General features: G+C 46.8%; 1 protein-coding gene across 1 annotated transcript in view; it reads left to right on the top strand.

Moving 5' to 3' along the window:
• Nucleotides 1-11,677, top strand: part of Traf5 (TNF receptor associated factor 5) — a 43,884-nt gene extending 32,207 nt beyond the window's left edge. The window contains exons 6-11 of the mRNA XM_052738037.1: nucleotides 869-946; nucleotides 1,220-1,294; nucleotides 3,631-3,723; nucleotides 7,263-7,403; nucleotides 10,067-10,235; nucleotides 10,872-11,677. Coding sequence (XP_052593997.1) covers nucleotides 869-946; nucleotides 1,220-1,294; nucleotides 3,631-3,723; nucleotides 7,263-7,403; nucleotides 10,067-10,235; nucleotides 10,872-11,449 — 1,134 coding nt within the window. The 3' untranslated portion in view covers nucleotides 11,450-11,677. The remainder of the gene's footprint in view (nucleotides 1-868; nucleotides 947-1,219; nucleotides 1,295-3,630; nucleotides 3,724-7,262; nucleotides 7,404-10,066; nucleotides 10,236-10,871) is intronic.
• The last annotated feature ends 7,873 nt before the right edge of the window (nucleotides 11,678-19,550 follow it).

Genomic DNA, 19,550 nt, shown 5'->3' with positions numbered 1-19,550 from the left:
AGGGTGTTTAACTAGCATGCAGAAAGCCCTGGATTTGATCTCTAGCATGGCATAAACCAGGCATGGTGGCTCACACCTCTCATCCCAGCACTTGGAGCCAGGAGGATGAGCAGTTCATCCTTGGCTTCTTCGCATTAGGCCAGTCTGGGCTACACAAGACCCTGTCTCTAAACAGATGTGGTTTTGTATCATCTGGGGCTGGAGCTGGAGCTCAGCTGGTAGCATGCTCACCTAACATTCACAAGGCTATAGGTTTAACCCCCACCACACAAACCAGGTGATACATACCTGTCCTCTCAGAGCTTGAAAAGTGGAGGCAGGAGATCTGAAGTTCAAGGATGGTTCATCCTTGGCTGTATAAATAGGTAGTTCTCAAATAGGGGGGAGAGGGGAGAAGTTTGAGATTCTGCAAAGAACTCTTAAGCCTTTTCCTTGGTGGGACTCTACATTTACTGTTCATGACAATAGCATTGGGCCCCTGCTGCAAATATGGGAAATGAGATGCAAGGCCTGGGTCATGTGGAGGCGATGATAATGGCTGCTCTCTGGATTCTGTTACCTGGCTGGAGGAGCAGGATATCAACATGGAGACCACGGGCACTCTTACATGTGCAGAGGGGCCTCGCTAGTCCATCCCCAAGCTGACTTTTTCGTGCCCCAAGCCTTCTGATCTTTCAGACACTCAGAAATTTTAATTTTTTAGTTGAATTAATTTACATCAAGAAAGCAGGCATCTCTAATCTTTTTTTGAAACTGGGCTATAATTGCCTATGAAGAGCAAGTCACATGATGTGTCTCTCCAGAGACATATATATGAACACCTTGAGGCAAGAGATCTTGGCTATGTTTCCCACACACTCTGTTTCAGGATCATGAGGAAAACGTGTGTCCTGCGTACCCGGTGTCTTGTCCTAACAAGTGTCTGAGGACTATTCCAAGAACCGAGGTGAGTAAACAGTCCTCCTTGGAGAGTATAGGGGAAACATTTAGCAATCTTTGCGGTGTGGGTTTGATGAGAACCGTAGACAAAGGCCTGAGGATTCCATAACCCTGTGATGACTCCGCCTGTCTTCTGGGGCCGGCCCTTGCACACCCTCTGTTTTCACCAGAGTTTCCCCTGCTGTCCTCACTTCCTCTCAAGTGGCCCTTGGTTCCCTGATTATAGCAAACAGTTGAAGAATCCGTGTGTTCCCACAGCTTAGGCTGTCCCATTCTGTAGGTGAACGAACACCTCACTGTGTGTCCTGAGGCGGAGCAAGACTGTCCCTTTAAGCACTACGGCTGTACTGTCAAGGTAAGGTGTGGGTCATCTTCATCTCTGCCTCTGTAATTCACTGGTGAGTTCATTTTATTTTTTAACTCTATTCAGGATACAGAAGGGCAGAAGGACACTAGAACTTTTGGACTACAATGGAGTTAGGGCTTTCCAGAGAAACAGAACTCCTACATGCATACATATTTCCACATGTATATGTTATGTTCATGTATCTGTTCATACAGATGTGTAGGGAGACTCATTCTGCCGTGGTGGGATTCATGTGCCCCACATCTGCAGATCAGCAGACTGAGCTCTCGGGCTGGAGTTTCTGTGTTGAGGTCATGAGAAATCTGCACCTAGGCCTTCAGCTGACTGGACAAGGCCCACCCACATTATAGTTGGATCATCTTTACTTAAGGTTGACCAGTTGTAATCATGTCTATACCTAGACTAGTTGTCATTGAACATAGCCTAACCAGGTTGTCACATAAATCCAACCATGGCATTGGTTTCTGATTCTGCTCTGTTGTGTCTACCAGGGTTAGGAACTCTTCAGAGTCATCCTTCTCTTGATTCCTGGGTTTATGGTACCACTGTATATCACTAAATGTTTTGAAACAAAGAGATCTGAGGCTGTGGGCATAGCTCCATAGTAGAGTACCTACCTGGCAGATGTGAGGGAGGCATTGAGTTGGATTCCTAGCACTGGGGAAAGAAATTGCTGAAATAAAGTGATTTGAAATCATGCTTTAAAATCATTTTCAATATGTTAAAACAGCTTTAAAATAATTACTCAGTAAGTTGTATAAAATAAATTAGAGAGAACAAAGTTTGACCTCTACTTCAGGCCTTTTGGCAGATTCCATTTGTTCAGAATAGAAGCTGAAACATCATGATGAGTATAACCTGTATATTCTATGAGTCTAATTACCCCAATTATATTTTTAACATAAGTACATTTTTTAGTTTAAAAAATAAATTAAAATTTGACTAGTCAGTGGTAGAGCACATTAGGAGCTTGCTGGTTAATCCCTAGCACCATCCCCACCATGTCTATCAGTAGGAGCCTTGAAATAGATTGTGAGAACTCGTGGTTATGTTAGCTGCAGAAGGGTCAGGGTTTACCTCTTAGGGTGGTGTGGCAGCATTACATCTAGTGCTGCAAAGACTTTACAGTCAGGCTCTGCCTCCAGCTGAGCTGTGTTCTAGTGCTAACCTCAGTGTCAAGAGCTGAGGGCTGGTAGGGGAGTTGTTCTCTGGAACCTACCTTCCTTGGAGCATCTGGCTACCAAGGGGCCAGCCCTCCACTGAAGGGAAGCTGAGGACATATGTTTGCCTAGAAACATAGGGAAATATGGATCTTTGCTTTTATTAGCAGTAGACTGTCAGCCAATAAGCAGTGTAACTGTCAGGGGAGATGTAGCCATTCCTTCTCTCAAATGTGCGACTCTGAGTGCAACAAATTTGCACAGGCCAAAATTAAAAGCAGGCTGCAGGCTCACTGTCCCCTGCAGCAGGGCATATAGAAATGTGCTCTGGAGAAGAGGGAACTGGGCCAGGCTTAAAACCAGTCTGCAGAGACCATGCATGGGGATAGCTGAGTGGTGAAGACCATGCATGGGCATGGCTGAGTGGTGGAGACCAGGTATGGGCATGGCTGAGTGGTGGAGACCATGCATGGGCATAGCTGAGTGGTGAAGACCATGCATGGGGACAGCTGAGTGGTGGAGACCATGCATGGGGATGGCTGAGTGGTGGAGACCATACATGGGGACAGCTGAGTGGTGGAGACCATACATAGGCATAGCTGAGTGGTGGAGACCATGCATGGGCATAGCTGAGTGGTGGAGACCATGCATGGGGATGGCTGAGTGGTGGAGACCATGCATGGGGACAGCTGAGTGGTGGAGACCATGCATGGGCATAGCTGAGTAGTGGAGACCATGCATGGGCATAGCTGAGTGGTGGAGACCATGCATGAGCATAGCTGAGTAGTGGAGACCATGCATGGGCATAGCTGAGTGGTGGAGACCATGCATGAGCATAGCTGAGTGGTGGAGACCATGCATGGGCATGGCTGAGTGGTGTGGCTATGCCTGCACCAAGGCAGGAAGAAAGTCAGCAGTGGAGTTTTGATAGCAGCCTGGTTCATTGTCTTGTAAGCTTGTTTGGTCCTGGCTGCTGGAGAATTCTAAAGCTGAGAAAGGACCCAGTGGAGTCATTTTTCCTGCATCTCTCTAGAAAAAAAAAAAATTGCATAGGGAAACTAAGTTGGTAAAGTTGCTGAGGTTCTGTGTTAACCGGGTACCTGTCACCTGCCTCGTTTGGGGAGCTTCTCAATAACTGGACTTCACTTTTGCTTCGTATTGAAGGGCAAGAGGGGGAACTTGCAGGAGCATGAGCAGGCAGCCCTGCGTGACCACATGCTTCTGGTTTTAGAGAAGAACTTCCGACTAGAACAGCAGGTGAGTCGTGGGACCACGTGGGAAGGGGCAGGGCAACCGCTGACACTTAGCTGCTGTGTTTTCTTCATACTCTCTCAGCTCCATGTAAGCTGATTAAAGGCACATGCTTTTCTACTAGTGGTCAGTTACGCCCTCGATGCTATAGAACCTTTGAACTGGAAGGTGCCTTTGAGTTCTTTGGGTTTATCACCTCCTGCAGATGAACTAAGATCAAAGAAGCCTGAAGTTTGTAACCTGTAAGTGGCAGACTGGATCTCAAGCCACAGCCCGTCCACTCCACAGCCCGTCCACTCCACAGCCTTTGCACATACCCTTCGTCCTTACCGAGGACCTACTAACTGTTTGATATTTTAAAATTAGATCAATCAGAGCATTACAGTAGTCGAAGGTCTGTTCTAAGTACTATGGGCTTCATGAACTTTGATGTAGAGCTAAGCTGCCTTGGAGAAGCTTTGTAACCCGATAAACACATATTAACTTCATACATACTCACTGACCTTGGCTGTCAAGCCTGTCATGGTTCCTGAAACGTTCACAGCATCCAAGAGCGGTTATTAGGAAGTTAATTATGTCGCAGGACCATTTTGGAAGACTTTTCAGACCTGCTGTCAGAGAAGAAGTTTACCAATGCAGATTATTTTGTGATGTCCAATTCCACGTCACAGTGGGTGTGTGCTTTTCGGGGTCACAGCCAGGAGAAAATTAGAAATCCCAACTCAGCAGTAACTGGTCACAGGCCTGCTGCCTGGGAACTGCGAGTTCTTTATATTCTCCCTATGCATACACCCACTGAATGAACAGACAGTATATGCAAGGTATAGGGTTCATTGTTAGGGACACTGATTCACAGAAGACATAGCCTCTCCATGAAGAATCATGGAAATATGAACAGATAAGTGGCTGTGCCTTCTGGAACACAATAATGCTGTGTGGGATACGGAGGCTGCAGCAAGGTACTCTTGGAAAACCGTGGAAGGCTTCTCAGGGTAGGCTACCCAAGCTGTACCTTTGTTTGCTTTATTTTTAATTATGTGTATGGGGAGTGTGTCAGATCTGAAGTATAGGCAGCTGTGAGCTGCCCAACATGGATTCTAGAAACTTAACTCAGCTCCTCTGTAAGAGCAGTATGTGTTCTTAACTACTGAGCCGTCTCTCCAGCTCCCCAGGCTGATACTGAATCGAAACAGAGTGTGCAGGAGGAGGGCGTGTGCCCAGACAGGCTGGCATAAAGGGTACTGTAGTTTAAAGAAATGGAGTAGAGTGCCTGAACTCCCGAGTGTGACACAGGAATGTCTGGAGACTGAGGTGTGGGATCAAGACAGCAGTGACCTTCTGTGTAAACCTGACACTATGTGTTCAGGTATTGCTTTACTTACGCATATTCTGCCTTGTTTCAAAAGAGATTTAAGGATCAAAAGTTAGAACTAATGTGTTTCAGTGTTTGGCTTGTTAAAAATGTAATAGAGTGGCATTTCCATTAAAATAGGTACAATTACCTATTATCTTTACGGCTGATAGTGAGGGTGCTGGAGCCAGAAGGCCTGAGTCTGCAGGCTACACACCCACCTACTCCACTTCTCTGCCCCCCCCCCACACACACACACCGTTTCCTCATTTGTAAATGGGATGTGGTAGATGGGAGCAGGGGAATGCGTTTGCACTCTCAGGATAGTGCCTGGTACACAAGAAGCATTTCAGTATTGAGGGGAATGGAGATGCTGGAAATGGTGTTGGTGGGAGCCATCCCTGCACCAGTGGACTGCAGATAACATGGAGGCATTCTGAGGCTGAAGTGGCATGCTTAGGAGGCAGAGAATCTGGGAATGGTATCTGAGATGGGCACCACGAGAACAGGAGCCGGTTAGAAGCGGGGGGGGGGGGGGGGGGCACTGCCAAGTGGGCCTCATGGCCATTTGTCCGTCATTCATCAAACACACATCCAGTGTCTTCCAGTGTCTTCCATCTAAGGGATCGCTCTGGGTTCAGAGAATAAAGGAGTGAGTCTCAGCAAGCACTCTAGTGGAGGAAAAGGACAAAAAAAAAAAAAACACTAAAAGCAAGTTGTGAGGGGCATGAAGGAGCTATGGGTGGGTATCAGTGAGACTGGGAGGGCCTGGGTGGGTGATGTGGGTAAGGAAATATTCCCAGAGGCAGTGCCTTTGAGCGGCTGCACTGAAAAGGTAATTTCTGGATGAGGAAGTCCCCTGGTAGAAGCAGGTACTGAACAGTCTTGCCGGATGCACATGGGTTAGCTAGGTGCTGTGCAGTCTTGTTGGACAGGATGCACATGGGTTAGAAATGAGTGTGAAGCCACAAGGGTATCAGAAGATACAGAGCCCCCAGTTTCCTTTAAAAAAAAAAAAAAGCCACTGGAGACATTGAAACAGGAAAAATAGAAGACCAGATTTGTCTCTTGATGTTGCTGGTTGTGATATGGAGTATGAACTGGAGATATTTTTCCAGCACCATCTGGTACCAGGCTCCATACAGCTGCTGTGAGATCCAGGATGATCCCAGCTTCCATGGAGGGAACACTCCTGTGCAAGGGGAGAAGGTCTCAGGGTGGGATCAGGTGTGAAGCATCACAGCCTAGGAAAGAATTAATAAAGACTGTGATTGCTAAACAGATAGGATGTGTGTGGTATGTGCAAGTGAGTCTGTGGTGTATCATCTGTGGGGGGTGTCTGTCTGTCTGTATGTGTGCATGTGTATGTGTGTGGTACACCTGAAATTCCAGCACTTGGAAAGTGGAGGCAAGAAGGCTAGGTCACCTGAGCTATGTAGCTAGTTCCAGGTCAGCCTGGGCCACAGACTCTCAAAAACCAGAAACCAAGCAAACACACAAATGATACGAAGTGAGAACTGGCTGTAAGAGCTTTTCTGTGTGTAATGTGAGTGGAAGTTGACCAGCATTCAGACTGAATGGGATCACTCTTAGGTTTCTGGTTGTTTCCCTCACATAGATTACAAACTCTGGGCTGGCAGGGTGGCTGAGTGAGTAAGAGCACTTGCTGCGCAAGCCTGAGGACCTGAGTGGAGGGCCAGCAGCCCAAGTCCAGGCTCGGTGAGAGACCGTCTCAAGGGGCAGGTCCAGAGCAGCAGAGGAAGCTGCAGACGTGCGTGTGTGCACACACAGATGGATTGTGGTGACTAAGTTTAGCAGTGCTCCCCTAGTTTGGCTATACTTGCTTATGAGCTGACAGTTACCCGAGGGGGCTCTTTGGGGACGAAGGGCAGAGACAGAGCTGGCAGGAATTCGGTGAGGCGCTGACAGGTGTCTGTCTGACAGCGAGCAATGAAAGAGTCCAGCCACGTGACACCCGACTGGCTGGCCGTCACCGCGGGTCAGGGATGGAACAGTCTATGGGTCTGATTTTAGAGACTACCTGCAAATACTTTCTTGAATTACATGAGACTCTGCCCATCAACACTGCCCTGGAAATGCACTTGTACCATTTCCCTCTAGAAAATGTTACCCCATGAGCCTGTGTGGATGCAATTAATGACTTGTCTCTCCTTGTTCACATGCTTGTTACTAGATCTCTGAATTATATCAGAGTCTCGAACAGAAAGAAAGCAAGATCCAGCAGCTGGCAGACACCGTGAAGAAGTTCGAAAAGGAGTTTAAGCAATTCACACAGATGTTTGGTAGAAATGGAAGTTTCCTCTCAAACGTCCAGGTAAGGGCTGGACAGACAGCCAGGGGTTGAGAGTGCTGACTCGGTGGCTCACAGCCACCTATAACTCCAGTTCCAGAGGAAATGATACTCTCTTCTGGTCTCCACAGGCTCCTGCATACACGCGGTGCATACAGATATACTCGGGCACACACACATATGCATAAAATAAATATTTTTTTTAAAAGAAAAGAAGGGCTAGAGACATGGCTCAGCAGGTAAGAGCACTTGCTGCTCTTGCATTGGACCTGGGTTCAATTCCCAGCACCCACATGGTGGTAGTTCACAACCATCCACGATTCCAGTTCCAGGGCATCCAATACCCAATTCTGACCTCTGCAGACACCAAGCGCCTACAGCATGTACAGACATACATGCAGGCAAAACACTCACACATAAAATAAACTAATATAAATCCTTTAAAGCAAAGAAAACCATCCAGGTGAGACCTGGCTTTTCCATTCAAAGCTGTGACCTGCTTTCAGTCAGCACTGCTGGCTAAAGCCCCTCACTGGGGGTTTTCCTCTTAACGTTTTAAATGGAAACCATTTCAAATGCATAGGAGAGCTGCCAGAGTCAGGGGGCACCAGAGTCAGGGGGCACCAGAGTCATGGGGTGTCAGAGTCAGGGGATGCCAGAGTCAGGGGGCACCAGAGTCAGGGGATACCAGAGTCAGGTGCGCCAGAGTCAGGGGATACCAGAGTCAGGGGGCACCAGAGTCAAGGGTGCCAGAGTCAGGGGATGCCAAAGTCAGGGGGTGCCAGAGTCAAGGGGTGCCAGAGTCAGGGGATGCCAGAGTCGGGGGTGCTAGAGTCAGGAGGTGTCAGAGTCAAGGGGCACCAGAGTCAGGGGGTGTCAGAGTCAAGGGGCGCCAGAGTCAGGGGATACCAGAGTCAGGGGGCGCCAGAGTCAGGGGATACCAGAGTCAGGTGCGCCAGAGTCAGGGGATACCAGAGTCAGGGGATACCAGAGTCAGGGGGCACCAGAGTCAGGGGGCGCCAAAGTCAGGGGATGCCAGAGTCAAGGGGCACCAGAGTCAGGGGGTGTCAGAGTCAGGGGGCGCCAGAGTCAGGGGGTGTCAGAGTCAGGGGGTGCCAGAGTCAGGGGATGCCAGAGTCAGGGGGCGCCAGAGTCAGGGATACCAGAATCAGGGGATACCAGAGTCAGGGGGCGCCAGAGTCAGGGGCGCCAGAGTCAGGGGGTGCCAGAGTCAGGGGGTGTCAGAGTCAGGGGGCGCCAGAGTCAGGGGCGCCAGAGTCAGGGGGTGCCAGAGTCAAGGGATGCCAGAGTCAGGGGGTGCCAGAGTCAGGGGGTGTCAGAGTCAGGGGGTGTCAGAGTCAGGGGGCGCCAGAGTCAGGGGGTGCCAGAGTCAGGGGGCGCCAGAGTCAGGGGATGTCAGAGTCAGGGTATGCCAGAGTCAGGGGATGCCAGAGTCAGGGGATACCAGAGTCAGAGGTGCCAGAGTCAGGGGAGGCCAGAGTCAGGGGGCACCAGAGTCAGGGGGCACCAGAGTCAGGGGGTGCCAGCAGCACCTGCACAGCTCCCGTCCCCGGCAACTCCTTGTCCCAGTCACTGTTTCTGGCACTCTGCGCTCCTCTGGCTGTGCGGCATGCACCACCAGAAAGAATATGCATGTGCCGTGGCCTGCCTCTGATAGTAACACCACTGCTTTCATGACCCAGTGTATTTACCATTGTTGGTACATGTAACATTTATACCATACTTTCATATTATGTATGAAAATCAGGGTTTTAATTCATGTTGGGCTAATTTCCCTGATTGAGACACATCGAGAACATAGTTCTGGATTTTGAAGACAAGAAAGCAAAATCATTAATTACCCTTGTAAGAGCATGTGTTAAACCTCACTAAAATAGAGTATAAAAAAAAATCACTTGGTGGATCACAAATATTAGATAATCACAAGCAGATTCCTAATAGATAAAAGTTCTCATTATGAGATTTGCAGTGGAAAATTTTAAGATTATATAATGTGGGCAATGTATTTGAAATTTGTTTGTTCCGGAAAATCTGGGCCACATAAACTCTATTTATCCAGTACATCATATACATATATGCATACATATATGCACATGTTCTACATGTGCTGTGCATGTATGTTCAGATGTGTGTGCATATATACATGTGTGAACACGTCCAGAAAAAAGAACCCTATCATACTATTAGTCCTGGCATGTTTCTAAACAGAGACCAGCAGGGTGGTATTAAGACTGTATGGGCAAGGCAAACAGATTAATGCCCTCCATCTGAGAGAGCCATGGAGCATGTAGGCCTCTTCCAGACCATGTCCTGCTCTGCCTGGGCCAGAACAGGGGCCTGGTCCATCTCAGCTTCCTTACAGAGGCGGGGCTGGGAGAATGGCTTCTCAGGGAAGGACATGCTAAGGCCAGAGGAGTGACAGCCAAAGAACATGTATGTAAGTGGAGGGGGACTTCAGACACATTAAGAAAAGCTCAAAGATTCACCAGAAACGTTCAGATGGGAGAGGGGGATGGGAAAGGCAGGGGCTGGTGAATTTTCTCTCTGGACTGTGTCGCTTTCTTTTCATTGGTGGATAATATGGGAAATATCTGCATTAAAATTCAGTCTCAACAAATTATGAATTTGTCTAATTTCCAAATCTGATGCTCTTCTTGCACTGCCAGACTCTGACCAGTCACATTGACAAGTCGGCCTGGCTGGAGGCGCAGGTGCGGCAGCTGCTACAAACAGTCAACCAGCAGCAAAACAGATCGGACCTGCGGTCTCTGGTGGAAGCCATCGACAGCGTGAAGCAGAAGATTAGCCTGCTGGAAGCCAGTGACCAGAGATTAGGTGTGTGGCAGTCCACTTCTCTCATGACTTCCCTGCATGCATCTGTGAGAGCAGCTAACACCTCCAACATGTCACAGCCCAGCTCTCAGGGATAAACTGGCTGAATCCTGTTTGTGAAGCTGCCTAGGCCAAAACGAGGGTGACCCTGATGTGGGGGACTCAGACAAGGCCCTGAGACAGCTCAGGCAGTCCCAACATCAACTCTGGCCTCTATATGCACACACATGCACACACACATGCAAGAATGCATAGACATTTACATCACACACACACACACACACACACACACACACACACACACACACACACACACACACACACAATAGTTAAAGAAGCATAAGGCTGAGCGTGAGAATTCACTTGAGGTGAATGCCCAGTGTATCTTACACTTAGGCAAGCTTCAGGGTAAGAGGACGCATCTCTGTGTGCTTGGTGTCAGCTTACCAAGGCGTGGCATCCACTGAGTTAGTGTTAGTAATGTGTGTGGTACCCCTGCATGTGGTACACGTGCGTGTGGTACACGTGCGTGCGGTACACGTGTGGATACTATGCTTAGCTCAACTTTGCCAGCATTTCACTGGCACTGTTTGGCTAGCAAGCCCGTGCTGCAGCTTCCTGTTCTGTGTTTCCTTTCAGTTGTTCTGGAGGGGGAGACCAGCAAGCATGACGCACACATTAATATCCACAAGGCACAGCTGAATAAGAACGAAGAACGATTTAAGCTGCTGGAGGGCGCCTGCTACAGTGGCAAGCTCATCTGGAAGGTGACAGATTACAAGGTGAAGAAGAGGGAGGCCATGGAGGGACACACAGTGTCCGTCTTCAGCCAGCCCTTCTACACCAGCCGCTGCGGCTACCGGCTCTGCGCCAGAGCATACCTGAACGGCGATGGGTCTGGGAAGGGGACTCACCTGTCCCTGTACTTTGTGGTGATGAGGGGTGAGTTTGACTCACTGTTACAGTGGCCCTTCAGGCAGAGGGTGACCCTAATGCTTTTGGACCAGAGTGGCAAGAAGAACCACATTGTGGAGACCTTCAGAGCTGACCCCAACAGTAGCAGCTTCCGAAGGCCTGACAGCGAGATGAACATCGCCTCGGGCTGTCCCCGCTTTGTGTCACACTCCACTCTGGAGAATTCCAAGAACACCTACATCAAAGACGACACCCTGTTCTTGAAAGTGGCCGTGGATTTAACTGACTTGGAGGATCTGTAACGTTAACCGAAAAGAAGCACAGGGGGCAGACAACATCATTGAAGCCCAGACCTCTAGACTGAACGTGCTTTTGGTAAACGTGCTTTTGGTGTTGGCCTTTTGCCTTTAAGGTCTGAGTGTTATCTTTTTCTCCTGGATCCCGCCCCAGTGTGAAACTTAAAACTCTTAGACTATTGCTGTTATTTATATTTTTATATTTCCCAAAAATTATAATGATCTTGACAGTAAGGCCTGATGCTCCTCTCTCTCTCACTGATGTTAGGGAAGTGCCACAGGGGTCTAGTACTGAATGTGACTAAGTGCTCAGAGGCAGAATTCCCAGTTGACAAACTGGCAGTGGCGGTGCACACACACACACACACACACACACACACACACACACACACCATGCACACTTTTAATCCCAGCACTCAGGAGGCAGAGGCAGGTGGATCTCTGAGTTTGAGGCCAGCCTGTCTACAGAGTGAGTTCCAGGACAGCCAGGACTACACAGAGAAACCCTGTCTTGAAAAACCTAAAAAAAAAAGGAAAGAGCCAGGCGGTAGTGGCACATGCCTTTAATCCCAACACTTGGGAGGCAGAGCCAGGCAGATGTCTGTGAGTTCAAGGCCAGGCTGGTCTCCAGAGCAAGATCTAGGACAGGCACCAAAACTACACAGAGAAACCCTGCCTCGAAACACCCCCCCCCCCAAAAAAAAAGGAAAGAAAAAAAAAAGAATTCCCAGTTGAAATGCCTTGGTTTTTCTGTTGACTTATTGCTTCTACACCTGACCCTAGGCCTGTGGTAGCCATCTTTTTGGACAGGCAGGCTGTCCCAGTGAAGTATGGGTGATGTAACTACAGGCAGCATGCTGCATTTGGAGCACAGTTCCTCAGGTAAGTAGCAAGTCCTCAGAAACTGCATCACTTCTCTGTTTTCTGTGATTCACTAGCAGACTGTAAGCAGAGTTTTCAGAGTTGTGTAACAGCTGGTAGATGGGGTTAGCATTTCACCCCCTCTACTGACACAGAACAGAAGGTGCAGACAGTGTATGTTTAGTGAACCAAAGTACAGATCTCATTAGGGTTGACCAGATGAAAACCATCCACTTTGGTCAACTATACCAGTTTCATGAAACTCAACCAAGTGACATTTGTGTAACAGTTAGTGTGAAGACGAGCAAAGTTTATTATGATAGAGAAGATGTGAAAATTGCAGAAAGGGGATCCCATCTGCTATGGGTAGCAGCTGTCCAAACATTGGTAAAATGGCAACTCTTGTTCTTTCAGAAGAACTTTTAAATTTATATAGTGACCAAAATAAAATGGGTGTTTGTAGAAACCTGTGGAGTTTCCTGTCAGAGTTCTGAGTACTCTGTGACCAGAAGTGACCAGGTTTTTATGTATCTGCCTACTGTGGTGGTTCTCAACCTGTGAGTTATGATTCCTTTGGGGGTGGATCAACCGACCCTTTCACAGGGGTCACCGAAGACCACTGGAAAACACAGATATTTACATTACAATTAGTAACAGTAGCAAAATTGCAGTTATGAAGTAGCAATGAAAATAATTTTATGGTTGGGGCCACCACAGCATGAGAAGCTGTGTTAAAGGGTCACAGCATTAGGAAGGTTGAGAACCACTGGTCTATTGTGTGCAAATGCAAGCCATGATCTGCCTTTCAACTCAAGCCCGAGACTGACATCTGCCAACCTGCTGGAAATGCATGCTATGCTATCTCCATTGCTCGTATACAGTTGGCTCTTTTGCACAGAAGGACAAGTGTCATGGCCCAAGAGCCATTCAAAGCTCACTCGGGGGACAGCCATGCACCTTGGAATTGGCACTCAACCTGTATAAGAAGCAGAACTTGGGGCTGCAGAGATGGCTCAATGGTTAAGAGTACTTGTTCCTCTTCCAGAGAACCTGAATTCAGTTCCCAGTGCCCATGTCAAGTGGCTCACAAACACCTGTAACTCCAGCTCAGGGGATCTGATGCCCTCACACACCTTCACACAGGTGCTCACAGATACACATAACTAAAAATGAATCTTAAAAACAAAACACGGGCCAGGCGGTAGTGGCACATGCCTTTAATTCTAGCACTCAGGAAGTAGAGGCAGGTGGATCTCTATTAGCTGGAGGCCAACCTGGTCTACAGAGAGTTCCAGGACAGCCAGGGCTGCACAGAGACACCCTTTCTCAGAAAAAAACATGGGGATGGAGAGATGGCTCAGCAGTTAAGACCACTGGCTGCTCTTCCAGAGGACAGATTCAATTTCTAGCACTTACAGGTGGTGGCTCACAACCACCTGTAACTCAGGTCCCAAGGGATCCGACACCCTCTCCTGGCCTCTGGCACTGCATTCATGTGCACAGACATACATGCAGGCAAAGCACCCACACACATAAAATAAAATACTGGTTTTAAGTAGAAACAACTTACCTGACTGGCTTCTGGGAGTCCAGGAACCCTCTCAGTCTCTTCTGTGAGGACACTAGAGTCACACCACAGGACAGAACAGGTGCATCTTAGAAATACACCGTACCTGGCTGCTGGCGAGCTCTGGTACAGCGATGGCTACCTGTGACCTCAGAATAATCCAGAAGCCCAATCTCTAGTCCACAAGGCCAGACTGAGAACATGCTGTGGATTTGTTCACTATTTCATCTCTGTATTAGTCAGGGTTCTCTAGAGTAGCAACTTACAGAATGAATCTTTGTCTCTGTCTCAGGTGTGTGTGTGTGTGTGTGTGTGTGTGTGTGTGTGTGTGTACATGGAATTTATTTGAATAACTTACAGGCTGCAGTACAGTTAATCCAACAATGACTAGCTGTGAGCAGAAAGTCCAAGAAGCCAGTAGTTGCTCAGTCCATGAGGCTGGGTGTCTCCATTGGTCTTCAGTAGACGTTGAAATCCTGAAGAAGTGGGCTCCACTGTCAGTGAAGGAATGGATGTGCTAGCAAGGCGAGAACAAGCAGGCAAAGAACAAAAGCTTCCTTCTTCCTTGTCCTTACAAAAGCTTCCAGCAGAAGGTGTGGCCCAGATTAAAGTTGTCTTCCTGCCTCTGATCCGGATCAAAGCTGTATGTCTTCCTACCTCAGAGTCCAGAAAAGTGGCTTCACCCAAACAAAAACAATCTCTCACAGGTGTGCTGTCCATTTCTGGATTGTAGTTCATTCCAGATGTAGTCAAGTTGACAACCAAGAACAGCCATCACATTCTCCAAGGTCTTTCTCTGTGTCTTCTAAAGTAGAGGATCATACTGTGAGTTGAGCTTTGAAAACAAACAGTTATTAGGGACAGTGGAGGTCAGAGGACAACTTTTGGGAGTAGGTTCTCTCCTACCTTTCAGATCTGGGGGATCAAACGCAGCTTGTCAGGGTTGGTAGCAAGCCCCTTTACCTACCCACTGAGCCATCTCACCAGCCCATACTGTAAGTAGTTTTAAGTAGTTGATACAGAAAACATTTTAAAGTGAACCTATCAAAGTATGGGTCTTGAATTTTAACCAACCCCCTTGCATATAAATGTTGGGATGTAGTTTGCTTAGAGTCCAGAGTCCCTCCGTCACTAAAGTAGTGACCACAGAACAGAAAAGTAAACAGTGGGCTTTTTCACAAAATAAAAGTTGTAGGTTTTGTTCTGAAAAAGGTAGATCCATGTACAGATATTTTCCTCTTGTGTGTTGAATAGTTATTTTCACTAAATAACAAAGTTCTTATTTTCATTTTCATATAATCTTGATTCCTCATGAAGAGAAAATACAGTTGGCAAAAAGGAGTTAGTATCCTCAAGGAGGGTATATAAGGGTTACAGTAGAGTGTGATATTGATGTGTATTGATAGCTCTGAAGTCTGACCCCTGACTGTTTTCAGGGAGACGAGATATTCACAACCAAGTTCTATTTACAGTACCAGTAGAGAAATGATGACTCAGCAGTTAAGAGCACGAAAACACACACACACACACACACACACACACACACACACACACACACACACACACACACACTACTGATGCAGAGAACCCAACACCCACTTCAGGGAGCTCACAATTGCCTGTAACTCTACCACAGCCACCTGTACTCAGATGCACAGGTACACACATACACGTAAGTAAAAACAAATCTTAAACAAACATGGAGATAGAAGGCTCCTCTGTGAAGAGCACTGGTTGCTCTTCCAGAGAACCTGGATTCAATTCCCAGCCCCTGCATGGTGGCTCACAACCATGCATAACTCCATTTCCAGGGGATACAGTGCCCTTTTCTGGCCTCTGTGGGTCTGGCATACATGTGGTGCTACACAGATATACAAGTAGGCAAAGCACCCACACATAAATAACTTTTTTAATCTTTAAAATAAATAGAATAAGCTTTTTGTTTTGGTTTGATTTTTTTGTTTGTTTTGTTTTTGTTTCAGGACTGTTTCTCTAAGTAGCTCTGGCTATCCTGAAACTTAATCTGTAGACCAGGCTGGCCTCGAGCTCAAAGATCTACCTGTCTCTGCCTCCCAAATGCTGGAATTAAAGGTGTACACCACCACAGCTGGCATAATAAATCTTTAAAAAAAAAAAAAAAAAGACTACTGAACTGGGGAAAGTTTTAGCATTTCTCAGTTGACCTGTTGCCTCCACACCTGACCCTAGACCTGTGGTAGCCATCTTTTTGGACAGGCAGGCTGTCCCAGTGAAGTATGGGTGATATAGCTACAGGCAGCATGCTGCATTTGGAGCACAGTTCCTCAGTTAAATACCAAATCCTTGGAAATTTCTTCACCTCTGTAAATGGAAGCCCGGGAGGTGCCCCAGTGGTGAAGTCACCCAAGAATAGTGTCATGGGTGGAGGAGAGGAGCCTGCCCAGCATCTGGGGAGGGATGGCTCAAAGGTAAGAGACAAGGGTCACTGAACCCGAAGCCAGTGTGAGGCAGTGTGGAGGGTGGGAGGTGCTGGGTATTGCTCTGTGACTCTATGTTTGTAATGTTTCATACCAAACTTCTCTGCTTGCTCTGAGACAGGACCTCCTGTAGCGAAGGACTTCAGCTAGCAAACAAGCTCGTGCTGGTCTTGAACTCTGGGTCTTCCCGTTCTCACTTCCCAAGTGCTAAGATTGCAGGTGTGTGCTGGCACACCTGGCCTCATAGCAAACATTTAAGGAAATTTTCAAGAAATCTACCAATTCAAGATTCTATAAAAATAACAAACCCCAAGAAATAACAAGCAACTACCTAAGGTATTTACTAATGAAAGAGAAATAGCATTTAAACTAGTTTATCAACAAGAGTCAAAAGCTGGCTCGGTGAGTATGATTAAAAAATACACAAAAATGGACGAGGAGTATAATATTAAAAAATATTAAGAACACTGGACAATAGTGTAACATTTGCAGCAGTTTTTTTGTCTGCCTTACACAGTTTAACAATGAGCAACATAAAATTTAACAGCCTACATGGTGATCTAAAGTTCATATTTATAAGTAATCAACTTCAATGCATGATTTTCAACAGTTGAGGGTATTTACTTTCAAATGTTACAGTGTACATGGTGTGGGAGGGCAGAGTAAGAGAAAAGCAAGAAGAGAAATCCCAGGGCACTGCGTGTGTTAAAATCATCCCAGCAAGGGGCTGGAGAGATGACTCCTGGGCACCCACAGGGTGTACAGACATTCAACCGAAACACTCATACACATAAAAATAAGTAAAAATGTTTAATTTAAAGAAATCATTCCAGCAGAATTGTTTCTTACCCTCTTTATTCCTTTGTTAAATGTAAAAGTAATGAAAATTTTTGAAGAAACAGAAATCACAACATATAATAATGCACCAACTTGGCAGTTGCCTTGTATATTTTGAAAAGGTGGTTTTGGTTTTTTTCTTTCTCCACATGTACAAATTATCTTTGTCCTGGCTATTTTTTATGTCAACTTGATACAAACAAGTATCATTTGGGAGGAAGGAATCTTAATGAGGAAATGCCCCCATATCATCTGCCTGTAGGCTAGCTGGTAGGGCATGTTCTTTATTAATGACTGATGTGGGAGAGCCCAGCTCACTGTGGATGGTGCCATGCCTGGGCACCATGCCTGGTCCCGGGTTCTAGAAGAAAGCAGGCTGAGCAAGCCAAGAGGAAACTCTAATTAAGACAGTCTTAATACTTGAAATTTTATGATCAGATTTATGGAATAGAAATTTTCAGGAGCACAAAAGTCTTGGGCGGAGAAAAGAGGGATGAGGTTTTTTTTTTTTTTTTTTTTTTTTTTTTTTTTCGTTTTTTGAGACAGGGTTTCTCTGTGCAGCTTTGCGCCTTTCCTGGGACTTGCTTGGTAGCCCAGGCTGGCCTCGAACTCACAGAGATCCACCTGGCTCTGCCTCCCGAGTGCTGGGATTAAAGGCGTGCGCCACCACCGCCCGGCCAGGGATGAGTTATTTTTAAAAGGATGAACATCTTTCTACTTGGCGGGGGGAATGGCTATATACACAATTTAAATTTTTTAAATTTATTTATCATGGATACAGTGTTCTGCCTGCACATATCCCTGCAGGCCAGAAGGCGGCACCAGATCTCATTACAGATGGTTGTGAGTCACCATGTGGTTGCTGAGAATTGAACTCAGGACCTCTGAAGAACAGTCAGTGCTTTTAACCTCTGAGCCATCTCTCCAGCCCCACATAATTTTAAACATTAATCTGTAGCCAAAAGTTTCTCTGGTCCCACCCGGCCCCACGGTCCCACAGTCAATTATAAAATAATCACTCAGAGGCTTATATTAATTACCAGCTGTATGGCCTGTGGGAGGTTTTCAGGTTCCTAGTGGCTTTACCCAGCGGGTCTGCATAGAGAGGATGATTAGGACCGTAGGCCTGAGTGCAGGTGTCTGAAATGGTCTGCACTTGGCTGTGCTGGGGGGGGGGGGGGGTCTTTTGCACCACCCCTTGACGTTTCTATAAATACCTTAGGTCAGAGACAGTCGGGGCCCGTTGGAATAGGTTCCAGGCCCTCTTGAGGCTGTCCTGTATTTTCTGTTTGTTTATCTCCACAATCTAAATCCTTCTATCTAATATTTCCTGCTACTCTCACTCAAGAAAATTCTGGGGAACTGCGGGGTTGGTGGGTAGCTGCCCTGCAATGGCCTATGGCAGACCTCTTGCTAGCTAGCTCTTTCATCTTAAATTAACCCATTTCTATTAATCCATGTATCATCACCTGTTTCATGGCTTTACCTCCCATTACATGCTGCTCTCTGGACGGCTGGATAGCGTCTCCCACCTCTTTTCTCCTTTCACTATCTCTCTCGGATTTTCCCACCTGCCTCTAAGCTGTCTTGCCATAGACCAATGCAGCTTTATTTATCAACCAATCAGAGCAACAGATATTCACAGCATACAGAAAGACATCCCACAGCATTAATCTCTTGTTCTATGGCTTTAGTTTTTGTTGTTATTGTTTCATTTTTTTTGAGGTAGGGTTTCTCTATGTAGCCCTGGCTGTCCTGGAACTCACTTTGTAGACCAGACTGGCTTCAAACTCAGATTGGCCTGCCTCTGCCTCCCAAGTGTTGGGATTAAAGGTGCCACCACAGCCCAGCATGGCTTTAGATTTTTTTTTAATTCTTCCATAAATGAGGAAAATAGAGAAAAGTCTCAACCATTTGTACCAGTAAATAGTAGCTATTAATATTATATAGTTTCATTAATTTGAAATAACAAAAAACTATTGGCAGTGCAGGGCAGGAGCACATGCTTAACTTCGTACCTCAGGGGCCTCCTGGTGAACACTTGAATCATACACAAGGAGAAAAAAAGGTTGCAGATAACCAACTATAAAAAAAAAAATCACATTCTTTATAGTCCGTTCTCTCTCAGGCTCAGCTGCAAGTTTACCTTAAGCCACAGCTACTGCACAGTTCTTACATGTTCCATAGAAAGTTGTCTTTTAGGCTAAGAAATGTTCAAAAGTTGTTTACAAAGTCTTGTTTTTTGTTTTTCGAGGCAAGGTCTTTCTGTGTAGCCCTGGCTGTCCTGGAACTCACTCTGTAGACCAGGCTAGCCTCACACTCACAGAAATCCGCCTGGCTCTGCCTCCTGAGTGCTGGGATTAAGGTGTGTGCTACCACCACCCAG

The sequence above is a fragment of the Peromyscus californicus genome, unplaced genomic scaffold (genome assembly GCF_007827085.1).
Source record: "Peromyscus californicus insignis strain IS unplaced genomic scaffold, ASM782708v3 Scaffold_14__1_contigs__length_90479793_seg_2, whole genome shotgun sequence".
In the NCBI taxonomy this organism is placed as follows: Eukaryota; Metazoa; Chordata; class Mammalia; order Rodentia; family Cricetidae; genus Peromyscus; species Peromyscus californicus.
This window is presented reverse-complemented; position numbering and strand designations above follow the sequence as displayed.